This window comes from Drosophila pseudoobscura, chromosome X (assembly GCF_009870125.1).
Source record: "Drosophila pseudoobscura strain MV-25-SWS-2005 chromosome X, UCI_Dpse_MV25, whole genome shotgun sequence".
NCBI classification, from domain to species: Eukaryota; Metazoa; Arthropoda; class Insecta; order Diptera; family Drosophilidae; genus Drosophila; species Drosophila pseudoobscura.
The window spans coordinates 66,348,598-66,370,698 of record NC_046683.1 but is presented as its reverse complement, the minus strand read 5'-3'; the positions used below and the strand labels follow the sequence as shown (position 1 = coordinate 66,370,698).

Here is a 22,101-nt window from a genome sequence, read left to right as displayed (position 1 = left end):
GCTTAGGGGCACAATTTCTGGCGGAGATCTGGCGGGGAATACTCACGCTAAATGATGAGCCGGCGATTCCTTTTTGAGATCGTTGCGTGGCAAATTGAGATGATGCTTGGGATAGATCTCCTCCACGTTGAAGAGCGGCGTCGAGTCAACAATCAGCGAGTGGGCGGGCGCCTGCTGCGGCCACGAGGGCACCAGGGCCATCTGTCGCCCGGTCTGGGGCCAGGCCACACCACTCGCCTGCACGCGGTTCGTCAGCAGCATCCTCTGGCCCGAGGTGGGCTCCACCATCGACACTGGCACCGGCACGTTCACGTACTGCTGCGGCGGCACCTGCAGCGGCGGCTGCATGGTGGCACTGCCCACCACCACGTGCTTCGTGGGACTGGCCATCGCCTGGTACGACGGCGGACAGAGGATGTTCGACACCAACTGATGCTGGAAGCTGTCGGTACGCGCCTGCGGATACTGGCGCGCCACACTCCGGCCGTTGTAGATCTGGTAGAGGCCCTCGTAGGCCAGGGGCCGGCCGTCCCGCACGAGGCGCTGCACTTGGCTGGTCAGCTGGTTGTTGATCGTAAATGTCATGTTCTCGGTGCTGCTGGGCACGAAATTGGTGACCAACGTCGAAGCAGGTTGTACGCTGGACAAGAGCAGTGGAAAAGAGACAGGGAATCAATCAATCAGAGAGAGATGGAGATAGAGGTCTTCAGAGGCATGCGCTTACGTGTGGAAATCGCCGCGACGACACACTTCCATCATCTGGACAGAGGCCTTCACGTTGTTGCAATACACATAGTCGACGAGGTGCGTGAGGCGCGTGAACGAATGGTTGAGCGCCTCTGCGGGGGTGAGGCGTCGCTCCTGGTCGATCGTCAGCATGCGCTTGAGGAGATCTATGAACTCCCGCCGATCGGTTTTCTCGGCCAGCAGCTGGCCGCCCTCCAGGTCCGTGGGCACATTCACCTGCCCGATGTCGTCCAGGCAGTTGAAGATGTACTTCCTCGCCTCCTTGCTCTTGGTGTTGGTCTCCGCCTCGTGCTCCTCGGTGGTCTTGAGGCGCCAGAACGGGTACGTCGAGTCCACGTCGCGGTAGAAGAACTTCGAGGTCTTCGAGGCGCTGTTCAGCATGTGCTCCGTGGGCAGCCCCTGCGTCTGCGAGATGTACCTGATCTGGTCGAACTCCGAGCTGCCGGGGTACAGGGGCCAGCCCAGGAAGAGCTCGGCCACCACACAGCCCAGCGACCACATGTCGATGGCCTCGCAGAACGGCAGCCCCAGGATGATCTCCGGGGCGCGATAGTAGCGCGACTGCAGATACGTGTTGCACACAGTTTTGCTCACATGCGAGGCGCTCCCGAAGTCGATCACCTTCACGCGGTACGGCTGCCGCACGGGATCGACCAGCATTATGTTCTCGGGCTTCAGATCGGCATGAATCAGACCCAATTGCTTGAGCTTCAACAGGGCCGTCAGTACCTGCGAACGGGGGCAAGGGAGAGCGCATGGTCAATGACTGATTTCCGATTGATTTCGTTTGCCTTACCTGCTCCAAAATGGGTCTTATGTACTTCAAAGGCAGCGGCGAGAACTTGTTCTGCTTGAGGAAGTCGTACAGGTTCTGCTCGAGCATCTCGAACACCAGACACGTGTGGTTCTTGTGCTGGAAGCACTCGAAGGCACGCACAAAGTTGAACTCGTCGGCATTCTCCTGGCTCAGACGCGACAGAATGGAGACCTCGATCTGTCCCTGGCGGGCGTACGACGGATGGTTCTTCAGGATCTTGATAGCGACGATCTCGGAGGTGCCACGCTTCCAGCATTTGACCACCTGACCGAAGGTGCCACGTCCCAAGAACTCGAGGACCTGCAACGAACGATAAGTGATTAGGGCACGCTCTCTCTCCCCTCCAGGATCTTCCAGGAAACTTACCTCATACTCCGCCGAAAGCGAATACAGGACCTCGTGCTGCACCAACTGATAGTCGCCGTCGGCGCCGCTGCTCGACCTCTTGCTGGGGGGCTGCGTATTGGCATGGCCCCCCGATGTGGCAACCTTTGTGTGCGCCGTCTTGAGGCTGTTGCTGTGGTGTGGCACCTGCTGCTGCTGCTGCTGATCCTGCTGCTGCTGTTGCACTGCTGTCGGGCCGTGGCTGATGTTGTACGAGTCCACGCAGCCGCAATCGCAATCTGAAATGGCAGGGGACACACCAAGAAATGAGTTTCGGGAATGCCATCGAATGCCGGACACGATCCTACCTCTCCGCAAGAACCTTCTAAGCAGAAAGGATATCATTTTGTCTTTTCGAATTTACTTCCCGTTCTATGATTTTGTAAAATTTTCGATTTGTTTCTGACTTTGTGAAAACTCTCCTGATTTTTCAGGCAATTTCTGCACCTGGCAGTAGTCTCAAAGCAACTGAGAGCCACATTCCCATTCCCATTCCCATTCCCAGACATAGGCGTATATCGAATATATCGAATATATATATACGTTTATTCCTATATAATGCACTCGCACTCAACGGACATCGGACAACATTCGCATTCGCGACTTGTCAACGCGCAACAAAGAAAGAGGAAGCCGCAGCCATTTAATGGGGTGATTGGGGCGGCGGGGTGGGCGGGGTGGTCCTCCCCCACCCATTGCTTTGGCGCTGAGTGGCAATGAGGAAGGATCCCCGCGGATCCCCTGTTTATTTACCCTTGACAAAGAGGCGGAGATGGCCAATGATGGGCGGAGTCCAGCCGGACCCGTGGCTCTCTCCGTAAATCGAAATCTTTACGAGTCGGTACATTATTTTTGGTTTTTTCGTTTTTTCGCTTTTTCGTTATCGTACTGCTTTTTCAAAATTTACTTTCGAATTGAAACGATAGATGTCTACTTTCCAAGGGGTAGCAGAATATTTGTTGAAGGAAAATTCGACGGGTTCTTCGACTGGGGAAAGGGTTTCCTTGTGGGGGAACACGAAGCCCCCCTTGAGGGGCAATGGTGGAAACTTTTCTTCGGGGGTGTTTCCCGTTCAAATATTCATCGACTCTTTTTGAATATTTGAAAAGCTGCGAAGAACATTCCAAAGGGCGTACGAATACGCTGATTACAAAGGAGTTCTCTTCGAACTTTGAACTGCACGACGGGGAGGAGGCCAGGAGTCCCTAAGTCCCTGAGAGGGTTTCCACAACACCCATTCATTGGGGATATTTCTGTCATATTTCCGGCTATTCATTCAGTCATTCGGACATTAAATTATTCATTCATGTGGTGATGGAAATGGCTAAATTTAGAATCGGTTAACTAGCCCCATTCCCAAGGCAACCACTCACCGCTGCCTCCCCGCCACCCCCCCGGCCACACTCGATCCATCCTTTTGCTTGACCGACTTCCAGGATTCGCATAACTTAATTAATTTGCGTCAAAGGACATTTGATACGAAGGCAAAAGGCATTAAAATAGCCCCCTACACAGCCCCCACACAGCCCCCACACACAATGGCTGAGGTCTGTGCGGTTTCTGCACAAGGAGCGCACACGGGGGAGGGTAAGGGGGAGAGGTGGGGAAACACGTAGGGAAATAGGAGAACCACACACACACACACAGGCAGGGAGGGAGGGTAGGGGCACCTATTGCGAGAGGCCCAGGGCTGGCCACCGTTGGGTTCCGTTGGGCAGAGGAGGGAGCCCACGCACCGATGTCGGCCAATTACAGGATATACTATATGCTGTATAAACTATATGCCACACCATAAAGAGGACAACGGACTGGATTGGTTCGCGTGGGCGTAGTGCGGGGGAAAACCCAGAGCTGAAAGGCAATCAAAACTAAAATTAAGGACACACGCGATGCGATGTTGGAGGCAGTAACAGGAGTAGGAGGAGCAGGCTGAATAGCAGGGGAGCAGGGGGGCTGGGGGGGACGGAGGAGCGACGCTGGACTTTGGCTCGACTGCGAGGGACGACATTTGATGTGCTTGGTGGAGGTTTATGGCAGGAAAGGAGACCACCAGGAGCAGGCAGGAGGTGGGCACGGACAGTAAATGAAATGAAAAACTAAATGCAATAAATTATGCAAAATGTGCGGTGGAAAATGTTAGAGGGGGGAGGGGGGGAAAGCGAGGAAAATCGAAACTGAAACACAAATTGAAAGGCGACTAGCGAGTGGCGAGTGGCGACTGTAGATGTGGATGTGGAGGTCATACCTGACGGCAAAGTCAACGCGAAGGTCAAACCAGAGTTCGGGGAGAAGGTCACACAGAGTTCGAAAGGGGGAGGGAGTGTAAGAACGAGAGAGAGAGAGAGCGAAAGCCTGCTGCAAGGTCATCCAATCATCCGCCCAATCGGCAGCACCACACTTTATGGGGCAGCATCCTCGCATCCGGGCAAGGACTTCTTGCACAACGACGCATCACGTGGCACAGCTGCTGCAGCTGAAGGAGCCCTTCGCCCTTCCGCCTGCCACTGCCTCGTGCCTCGTGCCTCTGCTGCAGCAACAAGTTACATGAATGCCACACACAGCACAAAAGTTTGGCATAATTATTATCCCGCCTGCCGACTGCCGCCTGCCGCCTCCCGCCACGTTGCCGTTACGCTGCGCACGTTGCACAACACTGCAATGGGGCATGTGGCACGGGGGCACGGGGACACGGGGCCACAATAGAGAAGCCAATTTCGTTTACACAAATCTCAGCCACAGAGCCACAGCCACAGCCACAGCGGAGTGCTGCTGCTGCTGCGGCGCCCAACAAAGCTGCAACGTGACGCAGTTTTTAGCTAACAAAATGAATCCGTATTCGAATTCAAATCTGCCGCTGGCTCTGCACTCCGCCGCTCCGGCGTTGCATAAAAGATTACCGTAACTGTAAATGGAAACGCACGAGGCGGCGCCTGCTCTCGAACGATTGCCCCTTGCGGCACGAGGCGTTGGATTAAAGTCCCGATCAGGGAATTCCCAGAAATTATTTTCCATTCAATACATTCGACCAGCACGTGGAGGCTCTCGGGGGATCCAGTGGAGTGCCCTTAACCTATCGAGATCTTAAAAGTTTCCCAACAAAAGGGGACCCCAGAAATGTAGGCTCCTTGAGAGATAGAACCCATGCACATTCCAGGAAATATCTTGGAGATATCCCACATCCCATGGATCGTAATGCATGGATTTCCCAAGAACTTCTGCTGGAAAAGCTTTCCAGGAAAACCATGGAACGATGTAGGTGCTATAACCCCTTTGGGGTCTCTCTCTATCCCTCCCACTCGCACACGTGGTCTTTGCTATCGCCCTGTTATCGCTAAGACCCCCTCGTGTTATCGGTTAAATGGTCGATCGCAAAACAAATTCACTGGGGAATTGCGGGGTCTTACGAGGGGAGGAGAGCAGAGAGCAGAGCTGATAAATGTTGGAAGGGCGGGCGGCACCCCTGTGCTGGATCGGGGCTCCGCCGCACAATGGCTTGGCGTTCACAGATTGTTTGCCGTACGGGTAATTGCAGTAATCATATTGCAACAATTGCTGTATCAAGCTATGGCTATGGCTATGCGGATTGAAGGCAATTAAAGCCCAATCCCAGTGCACACGATCCCCCCCTCCCCCTCCCCCCGTTGTGGCGCCCTCTTCCTCTGGTGCCACGTGTTTGTGGTCATTACTCAATTTTCGATTACGAAACAGAGAACCGAGAACAGAAAACAGAGACGATATTGTGGGATATTAACGATGGTTAGGGATGTAAATGATATCGTAGTAGCTCTGAATATCTTCTGATGGTCGCTTGGAGGCTTTCTTAGGGTAGTACTCCCCGGTACCCCCCCTGTGCCACTGTACATCCCATTGATGGTTAACCGAGGCCCCTCCCAAAATATTTCCATAACCAAAAATGCAAATTTGTAGCTCTTTTCTTTTCTTTCCTGTTTCTTTTTTTTACCACAAACCAAAAAACTGCAGTTTAAACCCCACGGAACGGAACAACGGAAGTGGGAACAAAGCCAACAACAAAAACAACAAATTATGTTTTTGTTCAAAAGAGAGACTCGAAAAAATACCAAATACTTGTACATTTTCTCTTTTTTTATTATTATTTTCAAAACGGAAGCGGAAAGGCGCTAAATGAAAAAAGCAAAGAAAAACAAGGTACAAAAAAAATAAAACAAATTACAATAAGTGAATAGATAGCATGGGAAAGAGAGAGAGGGGAAGAGCGAGGGCATGGAGAGAAGTAAAGGGAGCAAGAGAGAGAGAGAGTAGCCAGAGGGACGGAGAGGAGTATGATGATGGGATAAAAGGCGGGAGAGCCGGAGCGGTAGATACCGATATACCGATACACCGGTAGAGAGTGTGTTCGAGAGCATACCATACAAAATCAACAGGTTAGTTGGGTTCGTGTATTCGATTCAACCTGAAGTCCGGGGTTCGGGGTTCGGGGTCTGGAGCTGGGGTCTGGGGTCCGGTATCTGTTGTCTCGGGGTCTGGGGTCTGGGGTCTGGAGTCCGGGCTCTCGCTGCTGCAGTGCGTCGCCGCATATTAAATGCGCTGATTAATCGAGGCAAACAATAAACAAGGGACAGGGCGACAGACAGACAGACAGACAGGAGACGGAGACAGGAGACAGGCGAAAGAGAGACGGAGAACCAGAGGTAAAAAGAAAAAAGACACAACAGAGAGGGAGATGGAAATGGAGAGGTAAAAACGGGGGCAAGACACAAGGAATGTTGTTGCTGAGCCACAGAGACATAATGGGGCACACAGGAGGCGGGGTGGGTGGAGCAGGGGGTTGTATAAATATTTGTCGCTGCTGCAATGAGAGCAATGCACGGGCAAGCATTTCCACTTGTCAACGCACCTGACGATGGAGGCAACAAACAACAACAACGACAACAACAACAGTAGCAGCAGAGGTACAAGAAAAAAATACAGCAGCAGCCAAACACGAACATTCGTGCACACACACACAGGCACACACACACACAAGGTATATTACCCAGAGGGGTGGGACAGAGTCTCTCAGTGAGCTTTGAGACTGGGAGACAGGCCTTTCCTTTCCCTCTAACATACCCTGCGCCTGCACATTGCACACGAAAACAAGTTCCAAAAGCAAAGAACAAGCAGAGCCGTCAATTGCTCGGCGACCCCTCTCCCCCCCTCGTTTCCTATCTCTATTCTACCTCTCTGCCGTACTCTCTCTCTCTCTCTATCTGTCCCTCTCTCTGGCACGTCCATACAATCTTGCAGAAATGGGAGCAGCAGCAGGCGGCACGGCAGAACGTGCAAGAACAACGGAGAAAGTTTGCGCTCAGCCAAGAAAAAGAAAAACAAGAAGAAGGAGAAGAAGATGGCGAGGCAGCGGTAGAGGCAAAGCAATTACAGCAGCTTTCATTCTTCTGCCGCTGTCTCGCCTCCGCCTGCACCTTCTCCTCCTCCTCCTTCTTCGTCTTCTTCTTCGTGTCATTATGATCAACATTTTTGTTGCATATTCAAACATTTGCATACAGCGCTCCTCTCTGCCCGCACTGCCCCTCGTCCTACCAGGATCAAGTTATATTAAAAAAAGGTACGCCTGTCCACTGCTTGGCATACACATCAGTTATATCTTCATTCAGAGAGGGAGAGAGAACAGAGAACAGATGGAAAACCAAGTAGAAAGCCTCACCCTCTTCTCAACACACCTTGCGGTTGGCAGAACACGTTAACCCAAGGAGCGCTCGGCAGAAGCCAGCCACAGCTCAGCCTCTCAAAGATCCATAAAAGATTGAGACCGAGACTCCACTCACAAAATGCCAAAAATGGCACTCGTGCAACAAATTGCAAACAGCATGTTGCAAGATGAAGCCAAGAAAACTAAAATAAAAATAACACAAAACTGTCGCCATTTGCCTTTCTAAAAAAGAGAAGGAGAAGAAGGCTAACACAAAACCCACATGAAATGCATGTGTTTTTTTTTTGTACTTTCACAAAAAAATATACTAAAAAACAAATGAAATAAATACGAAACCAGTTCAGAAAAAACACATATTCAAAAAAATATATGTATCAAGTGGCAAATGAGAGGAGGAGGGTATAAAGATGCCAGCAAAAAAAAAGAGATCTCTATGCATCAACACAATCCACAAAGAAATTCAAGAGCTGAAAGATCACCGAGGAACTTGGTGAATGCCGTGCCTTCCTGGGGTTTGGACTGGGCCAAGATCCGGGCAGATCGGAGACTTCAAGGGGCTGTATATAGACTTTGATCTGACTCGAAGCGGCGCCCTTTCGCTGTGTCCATCAGAGATCTATCGAGAAAGTATGCCCTTTAGGCCTTCGATTACCCCTCTGCTCTTTGTGGAACATCCTTCAATGCTTTGGATGATTAACATTTCAGGTTCTCCCACTTAATCGATAGACGGATGGATAGATATGCACGAGTAGTCCTCTATAGAGAGGCACGTTATACTGGTTCTTCCTACGAGTACTCCTATGATCCGAACCCCCCTCCCCCGATCGAATACGAATGGTTCTCCCAATGCCGCTTTACAAATGTGGCCTAATGTTGCATAGCCTCCTTCCACATGCAACATGTTGCTGGAGGAAACATGATTTAAATTTTGCAAATCGGAAGTTCGCGTTTTGCCCATTTTCCATGCTTGGCCAAATGGAAAATGCAATAAATCAAATGCAACAGCAACAACAATGCCGCTTGAGTGCATTTCTTGTTTAGAGCAACAAAAAAGACAACAAAAACTTTGGCAAAAAGAGTTCAGAGCTTAGCAACAATATGGCAGGGCAGCAAGCAGTGCGCCATGTTTCGATTTGTTGCTGCACTTGTTGTTGTTGCTTTAATTGTTTCTCTGCCTCCAGTGCTGCCTGCGCTGCTGCTTTGTTGTTTTAATTTTTGTAATTGCATTGCACACTTGATTGCATGCAAGAGACGTTGCGACGTCGACGTCAACATCCACAGCAGCAGCGGCAGCAGCAGCAGAGACATCGCCAGTCGCCTGCAATGACGCCAATAAACAACCAGCGCCCCAGCGACAACAGCAACAACAACAGCAATAACAATAACAACTACAACGCCCCCTAGCGATCTCTCTTGCTGGCTGGCTGGCTGGATCTCTCTCTCTCTCTCGCTCTCCCGCGATGTTCTCTCTTTTAAGTACTGCCTAAACGAGGCATCAAATGCAGCGCAGCTGGCGTGTGTATTTGGGGTTCCTCTCAGTCCACATTACTTGCGTAATTAATCGCTATAGAAAGGGTTTTTCCTGCACATTCCTGCTATATAACAAGCCCCTTGTTTATGAAGTGCTTAGGCAATCTACTCGGGTTTCTTTCAGAGAGAGAGAGAGAGAGAGAGAGCTCCCAGCTTCACCGCAGCACAATCCGCAGATTCAATTACAGCCAACAGCAAAACAAAAAAAAACAATCAAAAAGATGGCCTTTAAAGAGTTTCGTTTTGTTTTTTTCTTTGCACTTTAACAATAAATAGGCGTCGTCGACGGTGGCGGCAGCAGAGTGAAATTTCCAAATGCAATTTAAATTTAAATTGCACGGATCTACGGCAGCATGATTTTAGGAGAGTTTTCCAAAGCAGAAAAGCAACACGAAGCAGGAGGGGAAAAACCGAACATAAATGAGGTAAAAACAGCATTCACCCACACTCCTACGGCCTCCTCCTCCCCCCTCTCTCTCGCTCTCTCTCTCTCTCTCTCTCTCTCTCTCTCTCTGTCTCTCTGGCTCACCCACACACGACACCGTGTATGGTGCTAGCTCTTTCCCACAGCCAGACAGACAGTGGAACGTATGTGGATGTGGATTATTGGACTGTGTGAAAGCTTTTGAATGCCGACAACTGCCACCCGCTACAATGCTCCCCCTGCCTCCCGCTTTCTCCCTCCCTCCCACTGCACAAACGATCCACTTTGAGCATTCATTTTGATCTCTTTTTTTTCTTTTTTGGTGGCTTTTCTCTGGCTCTTTCGGTTAAATGTTGCATGTAGTTGACAAGACGACAGGCGGCGGCGGCGGCAGCAACAAAAATCATTTCAAATTAAATGTAATTCATGGCAAATGCGAAAAAACCCCAACGAAAATAACACAAAATTAAAGGGAAATTTGTGCACCGTAAAATTTTCTTTGGGTGAAAGTTTTTCAGTTGCTTTTTTTTTGGCTCTTCACAAAGATAAGATCAGACATTTGAAATAAAGTGAATTGCCATTGCCAAAAGCGCTCGAAATTCGAATTGAATTGAATTGAATAATGAATGAGTGAGTGAGTGCTTTTCGGGGACGTGCAAGAAAAAACAGAATCATGAGTGGATCTCAATGGAGGTTCAAGGGAGATCCAATGGAAGAACCTTCGAAAGAGAGACCTTCTTCAATTAAATATAAAGCAATAAATGCCCAATGATGTGAAAGATTCTAGATCTTGATTGGTTCTCAGTTTCGGAGTTTGGAGGCTCTTTCTGAGGTTGTAAGGCCCATCCAGATCGTATGCTAACTTAACCTTAAACGATCGTTATGCGATCCTTTTCCCCAAGTACTTTCTTTGAACTCGTGTGTGTTCAAGTCTGTTGCCCAGAGGGGTACGGTGCGGTGCGACGGGCTACTGTTCACTGTTCACTGTTCTCACATTCCACATTCCACATTCGAGTCATGTACTGCGACAATAGACTTCTCTGGCAAATCTTTAGCATTGTAATTGAGAATTCTTTGCTGGCTTTTTCTATAGTTTTTTCATAGCGAGACGACTTTATATCGAAGTAAACAAAATGCTGACGACCGCTTAGAGGTCGCTTGGTTCCGTCTGTGACAGAGAGAGAGAATGACAACAACCAAAGCAGCGACGGAAAGAACACAAACGGGCTGTGGAAACGTTGATACCCTTTCTGATCGCGAATTGATTGTTTCTGTATAGATTTACATTCCTCTTGGCTGGGATTATTTTCGATTTAATTTCAGAATCGAAAGATTCCTCGAAACGCGGTCGAGGGTACCCTTTTCTCTGCCATTAAAGGGTATGGGAGCAAACAGCATACATAACTCTAGCAGCGAGCGGCGACGACAGTGACGGCAGCAGCGTCGACGTCCTTCAAGCGAGCATTAGAAGCGTAACGAAGCGCCGCGGCCGGTAGTCGGCAGCGACGTCAACTGCAATGACCTAAAGTAACCCACAAGGAGAGGGAGAGGGAGAGGGGGAGGGAGGGGCAGAGGGAGAGGAGGAGTGGATAAGGCTAACAGCAGCAAACAAGCGGGCGAGCGAGAGAGACGGCCAAAGAAGAGTATTGCACAATGCACTAGCGGCAAGAGGGTGTGCGGTGCGGAGGGGTAGCCGACAGCCGACGGAAATGGGCGCTTAAAGTGGGCGTGCCTAGGTGTGTGTGTGTGTGTGTATGCGTGTGCAAGAGTGGGTGAAAAACAACTTTAGAACAAAAACTAATAAAAAAAGAACCAAGAAAGAGGTGAGCTATGAACGTTGCCAAGGCAAAAGGGGGTAGGGGGTAGGGGGTAGGGGGTAGGGGGTAGGGGGACGTGGGGAGGTCTTATGGGTGAATTATACAATATTCCCACATATTCCAGGGTATTTTTATAACTGACAAGACCAGCGAAGCGGAGCTAACTTCAATTGAGGTCACAAGCACTTGATGGACAGGAGCAGGGAAAGAGAGAGGGAGAAGGAGAGAAGGACGGAGGGCGGGCAGTGGGGATCGCAACACATGTCCATTGCAGGCGATAGCAAAGTAGCCTCGAGGACAAGCCACAATAAAACGAAGGTAAGGCGGTTCGAAAAAGAGAGAGAGAGAGGACGGCAGCACAAAGTGCGTTCCAGAGTTCCAGAGAGCGGAAAATAGAGTGGACTGGAGTGAACTTTTTCGTTTTATAACTTGCTTGAGACGAGACTTGAACAAGAACAACTACAAACATAAATAGCATCCGAGCAAACCAGGCCTCTCTGCCTCTCTCTCCCTCTCCCTCTCTCTGTGTGTCGCGCTCTCCCAGCGTCACGTCAGACAAACCAAACAGCATCCCCCCCACTCCCTGCGCTTTGCCCACACTCTAACAAGTCGTCATAATCATCGTCGTCATCATCGTCATCATCATCATCATCGAGTGAACTGGAACAACGACACTTTGTTGGTTGGACGACGACGACAACAACAACAACACATCTGACGCATGCGAGCGCAAAGAAGAATGGGAAAACACGCGCACACACAAAAACTGCATTAGCAGTGGACGAGAACTATTACGGTTAATCACTTACACTGCTTGCATGTGCCAAACGCTTGCTCTAATGAAATGAATTAAATAAAAGCAGATTCGTTTGGGGAAAGAAATAAAATTTATAATTAGTTTGCTGGAAGTTTGCTCGAAATCGTTCACTTTTTCGTGACTCTGTCCAGACTGAGGAACAGCTTCGCTGCTTTGGTTCTGGCATGCCTTCAGCATTGGGCGAGCCACATGGCACTCAATCATTCACTCTTGCATAATTTGATGTGTCTTGCCTACTTGATTATTCATCGTTTTCCTTTGACTCTGCTTTTTTCTATTTCATATTTCTCGAGTCCAGCTCGGATCCTTTTTTTCTTTTTGCGCCATGAGGGATCATTAACGGCGCCGTGCCCCGTGCGCCTCCTCCCCGGCCTCTCGCGGCCGTTCCAAAGTTCAGGCCAATCCCACAGTCCCACAGACTTTTTCGGGTTCGTTCCCAGCAGACCCGAAAAAACCTCAAACGATTTCAAATTTCAGTTTCCAATGTAATTTAAATGCAAATACAAAACTGCCTAAAGAAGGAAGCGAAACGAAACGAAGCGAGAAGAAAGGAAAGGAAAGGAGAAGCCAAAAGCAAATGAAGACAGCGACTGGCAGGCAGGCGACGTAGTAAAGGAAATTAAGCAAAAAAGGGAAAGCGTGTCAATTTGATTGAAAACACACAAAATAAACGCAAAAATAATGATAAAAGACACACGTAAATGAACAGCAAATTGCAGGGAAGGGGGAAAGGCACGGGTAGGGCGAGGGTGGAACGAAAGGAAAAGCCAAGCGCGGAGCTGCAAATGAGAAATCACGAATTCAGCGAATTTGCAGCCACCACTGCATAAAGCAGAAGCAAAACCAAAACCAATGCAAATTCAGAGATACAAAAAAAAGCAAAGCAAAAGCAAAAGAAAAAACTGCAATGCAAACGCAAAGGCAAACGTGGAATGGAGCAATGGGCAATGCAATTTAAATGAAAACAAAACTTTAAGATTATTGATTCGCATTCCATTGATTTGCTCTCCCTCTCTCCCTCTCTCCCTCTCTCCCCCTCTCTCTCTCTCTCTGTCTCTCTCGCTCTGGCGCTCGTGTCTCTTTCTGCTGTTCACAATTGAAATCGCATTAAGCGCAAAGACGGGTGCTAGGGGGGGGTGGTGGAGGGTTGCAGAAGCAAAAGCAGAAATTCGACTTTGTCCCCGACAGAAAAATCTCGGTCAAAAGCGACAGACGAAGAGGCAGAGAGGCAGAGAAGCGGCAGAGATGCGATGCAGCAGCAAAAGCAATTGGAAAATATTTTTCAGTCTCTTGTAATGGAATTTCTTATTTGTGCAGAATTTTCTTCTCAAATCTCAAATGCATTCTTTTCTTTTGGGCTGTCTGTCAAGGGGCGGGGGGGGTGTAGTGGGGGGTGCTCTTTCGTTATGAATTAGCGGCCCCATCACAATGGGTGCCGCGGATAAGAAATGATGAGTTTACTCAAAGGAGCATAATATCTCGACTTTGGAAGCGATAAAAAAACACTATTCGCTGGGGTTTTCCAACATTTTCTTTGGTAAAAACCTTCTCCTGGCAAATATGATGAAATCACATACATTTTTCTCTCCATTTTCGTCTATTTAGAGTATAAAACCCGCTCTATGATTATCCATCATCGGCTTCTACTAATCCTTTCTTCTTTTCATTTCTCATTCACATTTGGCTCTTCTACATCTTCCATTCATAATCTACATCATTATCTGCCCAAAATCGTTCTCTTCTTCTCCTTCCCCCTCCTTCTTCAATACCGTAATTCATGAGCATGTTGCAATATTTGCTATTTGTGTTGAAATTTGTCATTCTTATTGTTGTTGTTGTTGTTGTTTGCTTTTGCTGCTGCGGTTTAAGATGATGACGATAATGATGAGAAGAGTGCATGTCCGAGAGTGGGAGTGGGAGAGTGCAATGACATTACCATACACAACATCTGCCACCCGTTATGGGTCCATCCGCTCTCCCTCTCTGGCTAGCCCTCTCCCGCTGTGGCCCTCTCCTCCCCTTACACACGTAGGTGTGCATTTGTAAGAATGTACCACCCCCGCTATGGCTCTCTCTCTCTCTCTCTGTCTCTCTCTCTCTCAGCCAGCAAAGTGCGAAGAGCTTTTAACGGTTGCTGTTACGGTTTTGCGGTTCACTCTTTTTTTTGGTTACTTTTCGCACTTTAGGAAAGGGCAGATGCCAGAAAGAGATAGCAAGAGAATGCTAAATGCATTCCCCTTATAAGGCGCTGATAAGAGTCATAACTGTGGGGCTGGGGAGGAGGGGGATGGGGGTCATACGAGTATTACTTTTGCAGCTGTGAATGATAACGGAAATAAAGGCATGCTCGATTCCTTATCTGCTGCGAAATGTTCGATAATGCGAGGAGTCGGGCTGGATTCCTGTTCCTGCTATGAGAGGAGGGGAAGGGGGGGGGGGGTATCACTCGAACGACATGAATTATTTACTGAGCTAATGGGCCAAGCCTCATTCTTGCACCCAATGCAGTCCTCTGACCCACTATTGACCCCCCTTTCACCCTTTGCCCCTCCCTTTCGATGGAATGGAAAAACAATCCAATTTCTGGCTCGTGTATCTGTTTTTTTTCCCCCTGCTGAATATTATAAAATATGCAGCCAGTCGATGCAATGGAAATTATTTCACTAAAAACAACACTTTGTTTTGCGCATAGAAGGGGGGAGTGGGGAGTGGCGGGGAGAGGGGATTAGTATCGATTAATGACACGAATAGGTATGTATATCTTTATTCCCATCATTCATTCACATTAATTTCTTCTATTTTCTAGCACTCTCGAAACTATCGAATGATTTGCCATGAATACAATCCAAGGGTACAAAAACATTCCATTATTAATGGGGAAACCGAAGGAACATCGCGACGTATGCGCAATGTGAGGGGAATTTCGAAAATATTACTCATACGCCAGGGTGAGCAGAACAACGCATAAAACGCACGAAATGTGTTTCATTTCAGGCAACAGAGCGCCATTAAAAGCTAACCACAGGGAGAACAGAGCGAGCAAGAGAGGAGGGGGGAGGGGAGGAGGAAACATGCAAGTAACAGCAGGAGGCAGGGGGGGAGGAGGGAGGGGGGAGGAGGCACCGACACCGAACAACAAAACGCAACATTTAATGTTACGAGCCGCAAAAACGCGAAAAGAAAAACAAGTTCAAAGACCCGAAAAATAACAGAAGATCCCCCAACCCCTCCTCCCCAACTGTACCTATAAAAGTGGGCGTGTAACTTCCCCCCCCACACACACACACACAGAGAGACGGAAAATAGTTCAACGGAAATGAAAACTTCAAGTCCGAAAACGAATTTGAAGGAAATTTGGGATTGGGAATGGAATTATGTATAAGCAGATGGCACGATAGGCGAAAAGGAGGCAGAAGGAGAAGGAAGAGAGAGGACTACCCTAATAGAGAACCCTAATAATAAGCAGGAGAAATTGAGTGGCCGCCAATCAAAACGCCATAAAAAAGAAAGCAAACAAAATTTGAGGGAAAAAATGCTAAATAAATGTGAAAAATTCCTCAAAAAATTAACATAAAAATGGAACAAAAGTTGAGCAAAAAGAAACAACTTACAGATATGCCAGATGAGGGATAAGGAATGCAGGGAGCAGCCGCCGGGCAGGAGGAGTGGAGACAGGAGCTCAAGGAGCGGCGGCACTCACGAGAGAGAAAATTCCTCAAGAACCAGACAAAACAAGAGGCGGGGGAGTGGGGGTGGGGCACAGGAAGAGGAGGAAGAGGAAGCACAAGGAGAAATAAAGAAAAACAGACGGGGAAAAACCCAAACAAAAAAATGAACACAAACTTTTGCGCTGTGTTTGTCGATGGAGGAAAAACTCTCAATGACATTGGTGTAGGTTAAGGGCAGGGGCCACAGAATGGGGCACGGAATGGGGGGGAGCTGGGGGTGGTGTGGCGTTGTGGCTATGGCAGAGCCAGACTATGACTGTGCTGACATCATGGTCTATAAGCCCTTTTTGGGGGGTGGAACCACAGGCGTACGGGGAGGGGGACAGGGAGGGGGACAGGGAGGGGGAGGTTTATGTTGCAACATTTCACTTCACCGAATGTCCAATGACTAATAGAAGCAGATGAGTAAGAGGCAGAGCAAAGGCACAGACAAAAACAAAAACAGAAAGCCATAAACGGGGCATAAAACACGGCAAAAGCGAGTCTTTTCGGGGATACCCTTCCCTTTGCGATTCGGGGAGTACCCAGAGATATAGGGAATGAATCAAGACAAAAGCCCGCATCGATTCGAAAGTAATGATTGAAAAGCTGTAAAAAGCTCTTAGGGGAAGTAGAAGTTCATAGATGCTGGAAAGAGGGCTGGTTCCCAGAGAGATCTCCTAACTACAGTACTATCCATGGCTATATATTCATATTTAAGGCCCAGCCAATGCCTGAGCAGAGGCAGGGTATGTATTTGCAACAGTTTCCGAGTGAAGGCAGAGACGGAGGCGTCGACGGAGGCAGTGGCTGTGGAAGTGGACAAAACAAACTATGAGTCAGAGACGACGCCGTCAAGTACAGCGCCAGAAGAAGCCCCTGCCCACAGCCCCACCGCAGCACCGCAGCACCGCAGCACAAGCCCCATCTAACAGACAGCAGACACTAGAGGGTGGGGGGGGCAGGGGGCAAGCGACAAGTTTCAATTGGTTAAAGAGAGTGGGAAGTAACAGAGAGGGAGGGAGAGAGAGAAAAGGCAACTGTGGGAGAGAGAAGCGACGGAGAGACTGAAAGAGAAGCATTGGCGCCCATTCAATGTGTAGTTGCACCCCCCTGCCCCGCCAGAAAGAGACAGCAGGCTGGACAGGGACAGCGATAGCCATTAACATAATTCATCGCACAGCGAATAAGCATTAAATTAATTTTATAAATTATACAAAAAAATGTAAAGCATTAATTTAATAAATTATAAAATTATACAAAAATTCATAATTAATGTTGTGGTATTTTCATAACAACAAAAGGAGCAGAGAGGCACAGAGAGAGAGAGAGAGAGAGAGGAAGAGAGAGATTCTTGTTTTAGATTTATGGAATATTTTCCACGGACTGCGGAATTTCCCAGCTTGCGATGGGAATGGGGAAAGCGGAAAAGCTGGGCTTGGCAAAGGGTCTGGGCTATGGTTCGATTGGGGGGGGGGGGGGGGATACTGAAAGATTACGGAAAGATTTACAAGGGAGTAACCCCACAGAGGGGGAGCCTTACACTTTATCGCTCCATCGATTTCTCCTTTATTATTTTATATCCCCAATGCTTTACAGCCGCGAGTATCTGGTATCTGTAACTATTTTTATAGGCGAGGGTCGGTATCTGGTATTATCGTTTACCATCTGTACTTTTTCCGCTTTCCAGTCATGAGTCAAGCCTCATAAACAATTCAAAAGAGATTAGACGATATACTGCCTGGAATTATGGCCACTACGCGGGTGTACTACAGTGGGACACGAAATCGAGTACAGTAGAGCCCTGAATGAACTCCCAACCGAATCGATTCACTTCGAACGGACTGAACGCAGCAGGAATCGCAGTTTTCACTGTGTCAGAGCCGAAAATTTCTGTTTTCTTTCCTCGCTCACTCTTTATTGGAATTTCTGGTATTTTTCCACAATGCTGCATTAAGGCATCACATACGTGGCTTTTTTGAGTAATTTTACAGTATTTTCTACAATTTGTTAGTAATTTTTATAGTATTTTTCTAGTATTTTTACTCTTTATTTCTTGAATTTACTTTTAACTTTTTCTGTAATAGTATTTTAGTATTTTCCAGTATTTTTCCTAGTATTTTCTAGTATTTTTGTTTCCTTTATGTTCGCTTAAGACAGCACCCTTTCGGTTAATAATAAAACATGCAAAGAACTCTGTCTTTCCCTCCTACCATCCTAGCCAATCCCCCTTTTTGAGGCGACCCCTCTCTGACCGTCCCCCCAAGCGAGCTTTTACTGTATTACCGTTTCCATAGAACGTACATAAGTATAACAGTTTGCCATCCCATCCCATCCGATCAGCTGTGTTCCAAAATAGATTTCCAACGAATAGAAAATAAGACGAAAATTAAGAACAAAAACGCAATCTCCATCAAGGCAGGCCAGGGCGGGGCGGGGCGGGGCGGGGCGGGGTAGGGTGGGGTGGGGCAAGGCGCCTGGCCTCACAAAGGAGAATGATAAAAATAATAATAATAATGAGAGGCAGGAGCAGCAGGAAATGGAGGGCGGGGGGGCTGGGTGGGTTTTTGGGGTGTAGAAATGGCAGCCAATTCTGTAATTAAATATGCAAAGAAATTACAACAAAAGCCACAAACTACAACAACAACACCAACAACAACAACGACGATTGCCCTACTCAGCGGTCAACAACAGCAGCGACAGCGACGCCAACGTCAACGTCAACGTCTGCCCCTCATTGGCGCCGTTGCCCCACCTTCACGATGGCAGTGGCAGCAACAGCAGCGGCAGCAGAGAAAAGAAATGCGTGCAACACACACAAAAAAAAAAGAGAAAAAAGAAACTGTAAAGAAGAAAGAGGAGCCAGAGAGGAGAGGAGGGGAGGGGAGGGGAGGTGAGGGCTGGGGAGGCAGCTATAGAATATTTTCAACTTAATTACCAAAAAACCAGAACAACAGAGGAAGCGAACGGAACGTGAGACGGGAGACGAGAGGCACCTTTCGCTCGACCAAAAAATATATTGAAAAGGCGTGGCTCCCATACCTGCCCCCCTCCCTGCCCCTTGTGGCAACCAACCCCCCGTGTAAAGCGGAGGCAATTCTCATTTTAAATATTTAAATTTTAGCCATTTAATAAGACAGGCAAATATGTAGGATAGGACGAGGAGAGGCAGGGCCCAAAGCAGAGACAAGAGCGATGGATACCCTTTGCAAGATGCACTCCACTCTTTGGGGAATTCTTTTGAAAAAAGCGGGTTTAAAGATCTACAAACCAACCCCCCCAGATCTCCCCTTTAGGGGCTGTCTTCTGGCTCTCCTCAAACCTCCAGCAAATACAGGCATACCCTCTACGCAAAAAACAAAAGGTACTTTTCTTCTTATTTTTTGGGTACTTTTTTGTGCTGCTATCTTGTTCCCCTTTTTGCAGTCTTTTCTTAAGTGCAGCACCACAGAATAAGAGAAAGAAAGAGGTGGAAGAGGGGCAAGAGGTGCAAGAGGGGGCCGTGGCATAACTTTTGTCGTCATTCCTTCCCGCCTTTCCTTTCTGTTTTCATATTTGCATTTTGAAAATATATTTATTTTATGCACAATTTCAGATTTAAAGATTGGGGCGTCGTGCAATTTACAATAACAAAAGGCGAAGGAAAAAGAAAACATTTATTTCTAGATGAAAAGCGATAGGGAAAATGCACTGCAGACTGATGTTCTCAATAGATCGCAGGAGTAACGGCCAGCGGGTGGAGGGTGGAGCCAGAGAAGAGCCCTAGGGTTAGTTCCATTTGAGCTTCAGTTTTGTACAGTTTTTCAATCTTCTACAGAATATCTAAAGAAGTAGCACTGTGGCACATTTGCACATAGAAATGGGGGCACATTTCAAGCGGTAAAAAGGGCTCCAAAGAGACGGAGTTTCCAAGTAGTCTTTGCCTCAATTGGTGCCCTGTAATTAGTGCTAAAACTATACGTTTTCGAGGCAATATATATAGATATATTGATGCCAGTTTATGGTTGAATCTCTCGTACCTTTTGGCCCCCACAATAACCCATTTTGGACTAAGAATGCCTCAGAAAAAGCTCAGTGGCTCCACAGATGGAAGGTGGATATCTTGGAGACCGGACTTGGGGGGTACAAAAATAAATACAGTGCCATTTCCTCTAAACAAAATGTACTTCTTGTACTTCCCCCCACCGCTGGCCTCCTACCGCCTTGGGGGGGGTGCCGATCTGTGAAGCAGCACATCCGATTACATGGAAATGGAATCGATAAATCCAAAGACAACTCCGAAATCAACCTTGGGAGCAGCAGAGACAACAAATAAAAGTGTCTCTCGAGTCGAAACCCGACATACGGGACATATCCGGATATCGCAGCCACAAAATACTGTTTTTTATGGTACGATACGGTACGGTTTTCAATGATAAATAGAAGCCCCCGTCCCCCGCCCCCTGCCCACACCCCCCCTCCGAAAAAATAGCGACTTTTGTTCGAAAGGTAGAGGGTTATCCAAACGATCTACGAGTGTGTGTGTGTGTGTGTGTGTGTATTTATGGCAAAAATAACAATAATTAATAATAATAGCGGAGTAGAAAACTTGTTTTTGGCTTAAAAGGCAGCACGGGGGCCGACACGGGGGCAAACAGCGACAGCGAAAAAAACCATCTATTAGTCATCGAATTTGCAACCACAAAAGGTAGAGAGGGAGGGGGGAGGGGGGACGGGGGGATATATACATACATAACGGCAGGCAAGAGGCAGAGGGACGTGGGCGGGGTGCGGGGTGCGGCAGACAGACACACCTGTAGAAAGCGGACACACAGAGAGAGCCGCCACTAAAGATAGTTCGTCGATAAGCGAAAATAATTGAAAAGGAGAGCAGAGCAGAGAGCGTAGGGGGGAGAGAGAGAGAGAGAGAGAGAGTGGGCGGATTACGAGCACCAATGAATAGATCCCTAAGCTGTTAAGCCCCAGTGGGAGAGAGAGGCAGAGCTTTACACAATTAAGCTCTTGCGAAAAACGGGCAGGGCGGAGGGAGGGAGGGGCCCTCTGCACAGTGATGACTGTACCTAAAGGCGCCTACAGTGATGCCTCGAGCATCGCCTGGCCGCTCTCCCGCTCCTTAGCTCTATCTCTGGATGTCACCCGTTTTGTTTACTTTGTCCCCCATTGTCCCCCAGAGCAGGGCCAAAAGGATTTGAATGGAGACGACACCCACAGGGCCCGACCCGGCCCACGCTGAATGACAATGGAATTAGCAAAAAGGCAAAGCGATAAAGATAGAGACTGAGACTGAGAATGAGAGGCACGTGTATCTCTGTATCTCCATCTCTCTATTATCTCAATGCGTGGGGATCCCCCGTCCCTCGAACGGGGCAGGGTATTCCCGTTCTGGGCAGAACCTTGCTAGATATTTCTTCCAGCTCCTGGATGGCTCTAGGGAGATTTCCAAAGGGTAGCCAGAGCTTCGTTTCCCTGCCTTCTGTTTCTGTTTCGGTTTCGGTTTTTTTTAACCTTTTCCACGGCAGCGCCGGGCTTTTCAATTGACTTTCTATAATTGCGTTTAATGTGTTGTGGGGGGGGGGGAGAGGTAGAACCCTTCCGCCCCTTTCGCCAATTACGCCCTGAATCATCCCCCTGCCAACCGCCCCCCGCCCCCTCGACTCTTTGGGGGGCGTGGGTGTTGTGTAAGTTTCGAGAATTTCTATTTCTGTACCTTTATTATACAATTTATTTTTGTGTGTGTTTTGTTGTCTGTTTCTGTTTCTGTTGTTGTTTTTCTTTTCACTTATCGCCCACTTTGTTGCACACACACACACAAAGAGAGCACTCCCCCACACGCCCCCCCACAGCCCCACAGCCCCCACCACGAATGCCCTTGGGTCTAAGCAGCTTTTGATATTATTTAATTTGATTCTACTTTCATTTCGTTTTTCATTCTTTTGTGCAAAGATTCTTTCGTTATCCTCTCCCTTTCCTCTTCCTCTTCTTCTTCTGTTTTTGATCTGATTTGCGTAATCTCCGCCCCACAGGTAGGACTGCCAAAAAATACGTGTAAAAAAAGTAGAAGGTATCAAAAAAATAAAAAAAACAACGAACGAATGAATGAAATTTCATTAAAAATTGATTGATTGAAATAGAAATTAGAGAAGAAGGAAGAGAAGGAAACCGATATGGC

The 22,101-nt window shown here is 48.1% G+C and overlaps 1 protein-coding gene across 1 annotated transcript in view; it reads right to left on the bottom strand.

The window, feature by feature from the left end:
* Hipk (Homeodomain interacting protein kinase) overlaps positions 1-22,101 on the bottom strand; it is a 38,251-nt gene that overhangs the window by 4,351 nt on the left and 11,799 nt on the right. The window contains 6 exon segments of the mRNA XM_001354211.4: positions 47-640; positions 725-1,476; positions 1,544-1,864; positions 1,931-2,084; positions 2,086-2,140; positions 2,143-2,187. Of these exon segments, the coding sequence (XP_001354247.4) occupies positions 47-640; positions 725-1,476; positions 1,544-1,864; positions 1,931-2,084; positions 2,086-2,140; positions 2,143-2,187 (1,921 nt within the window).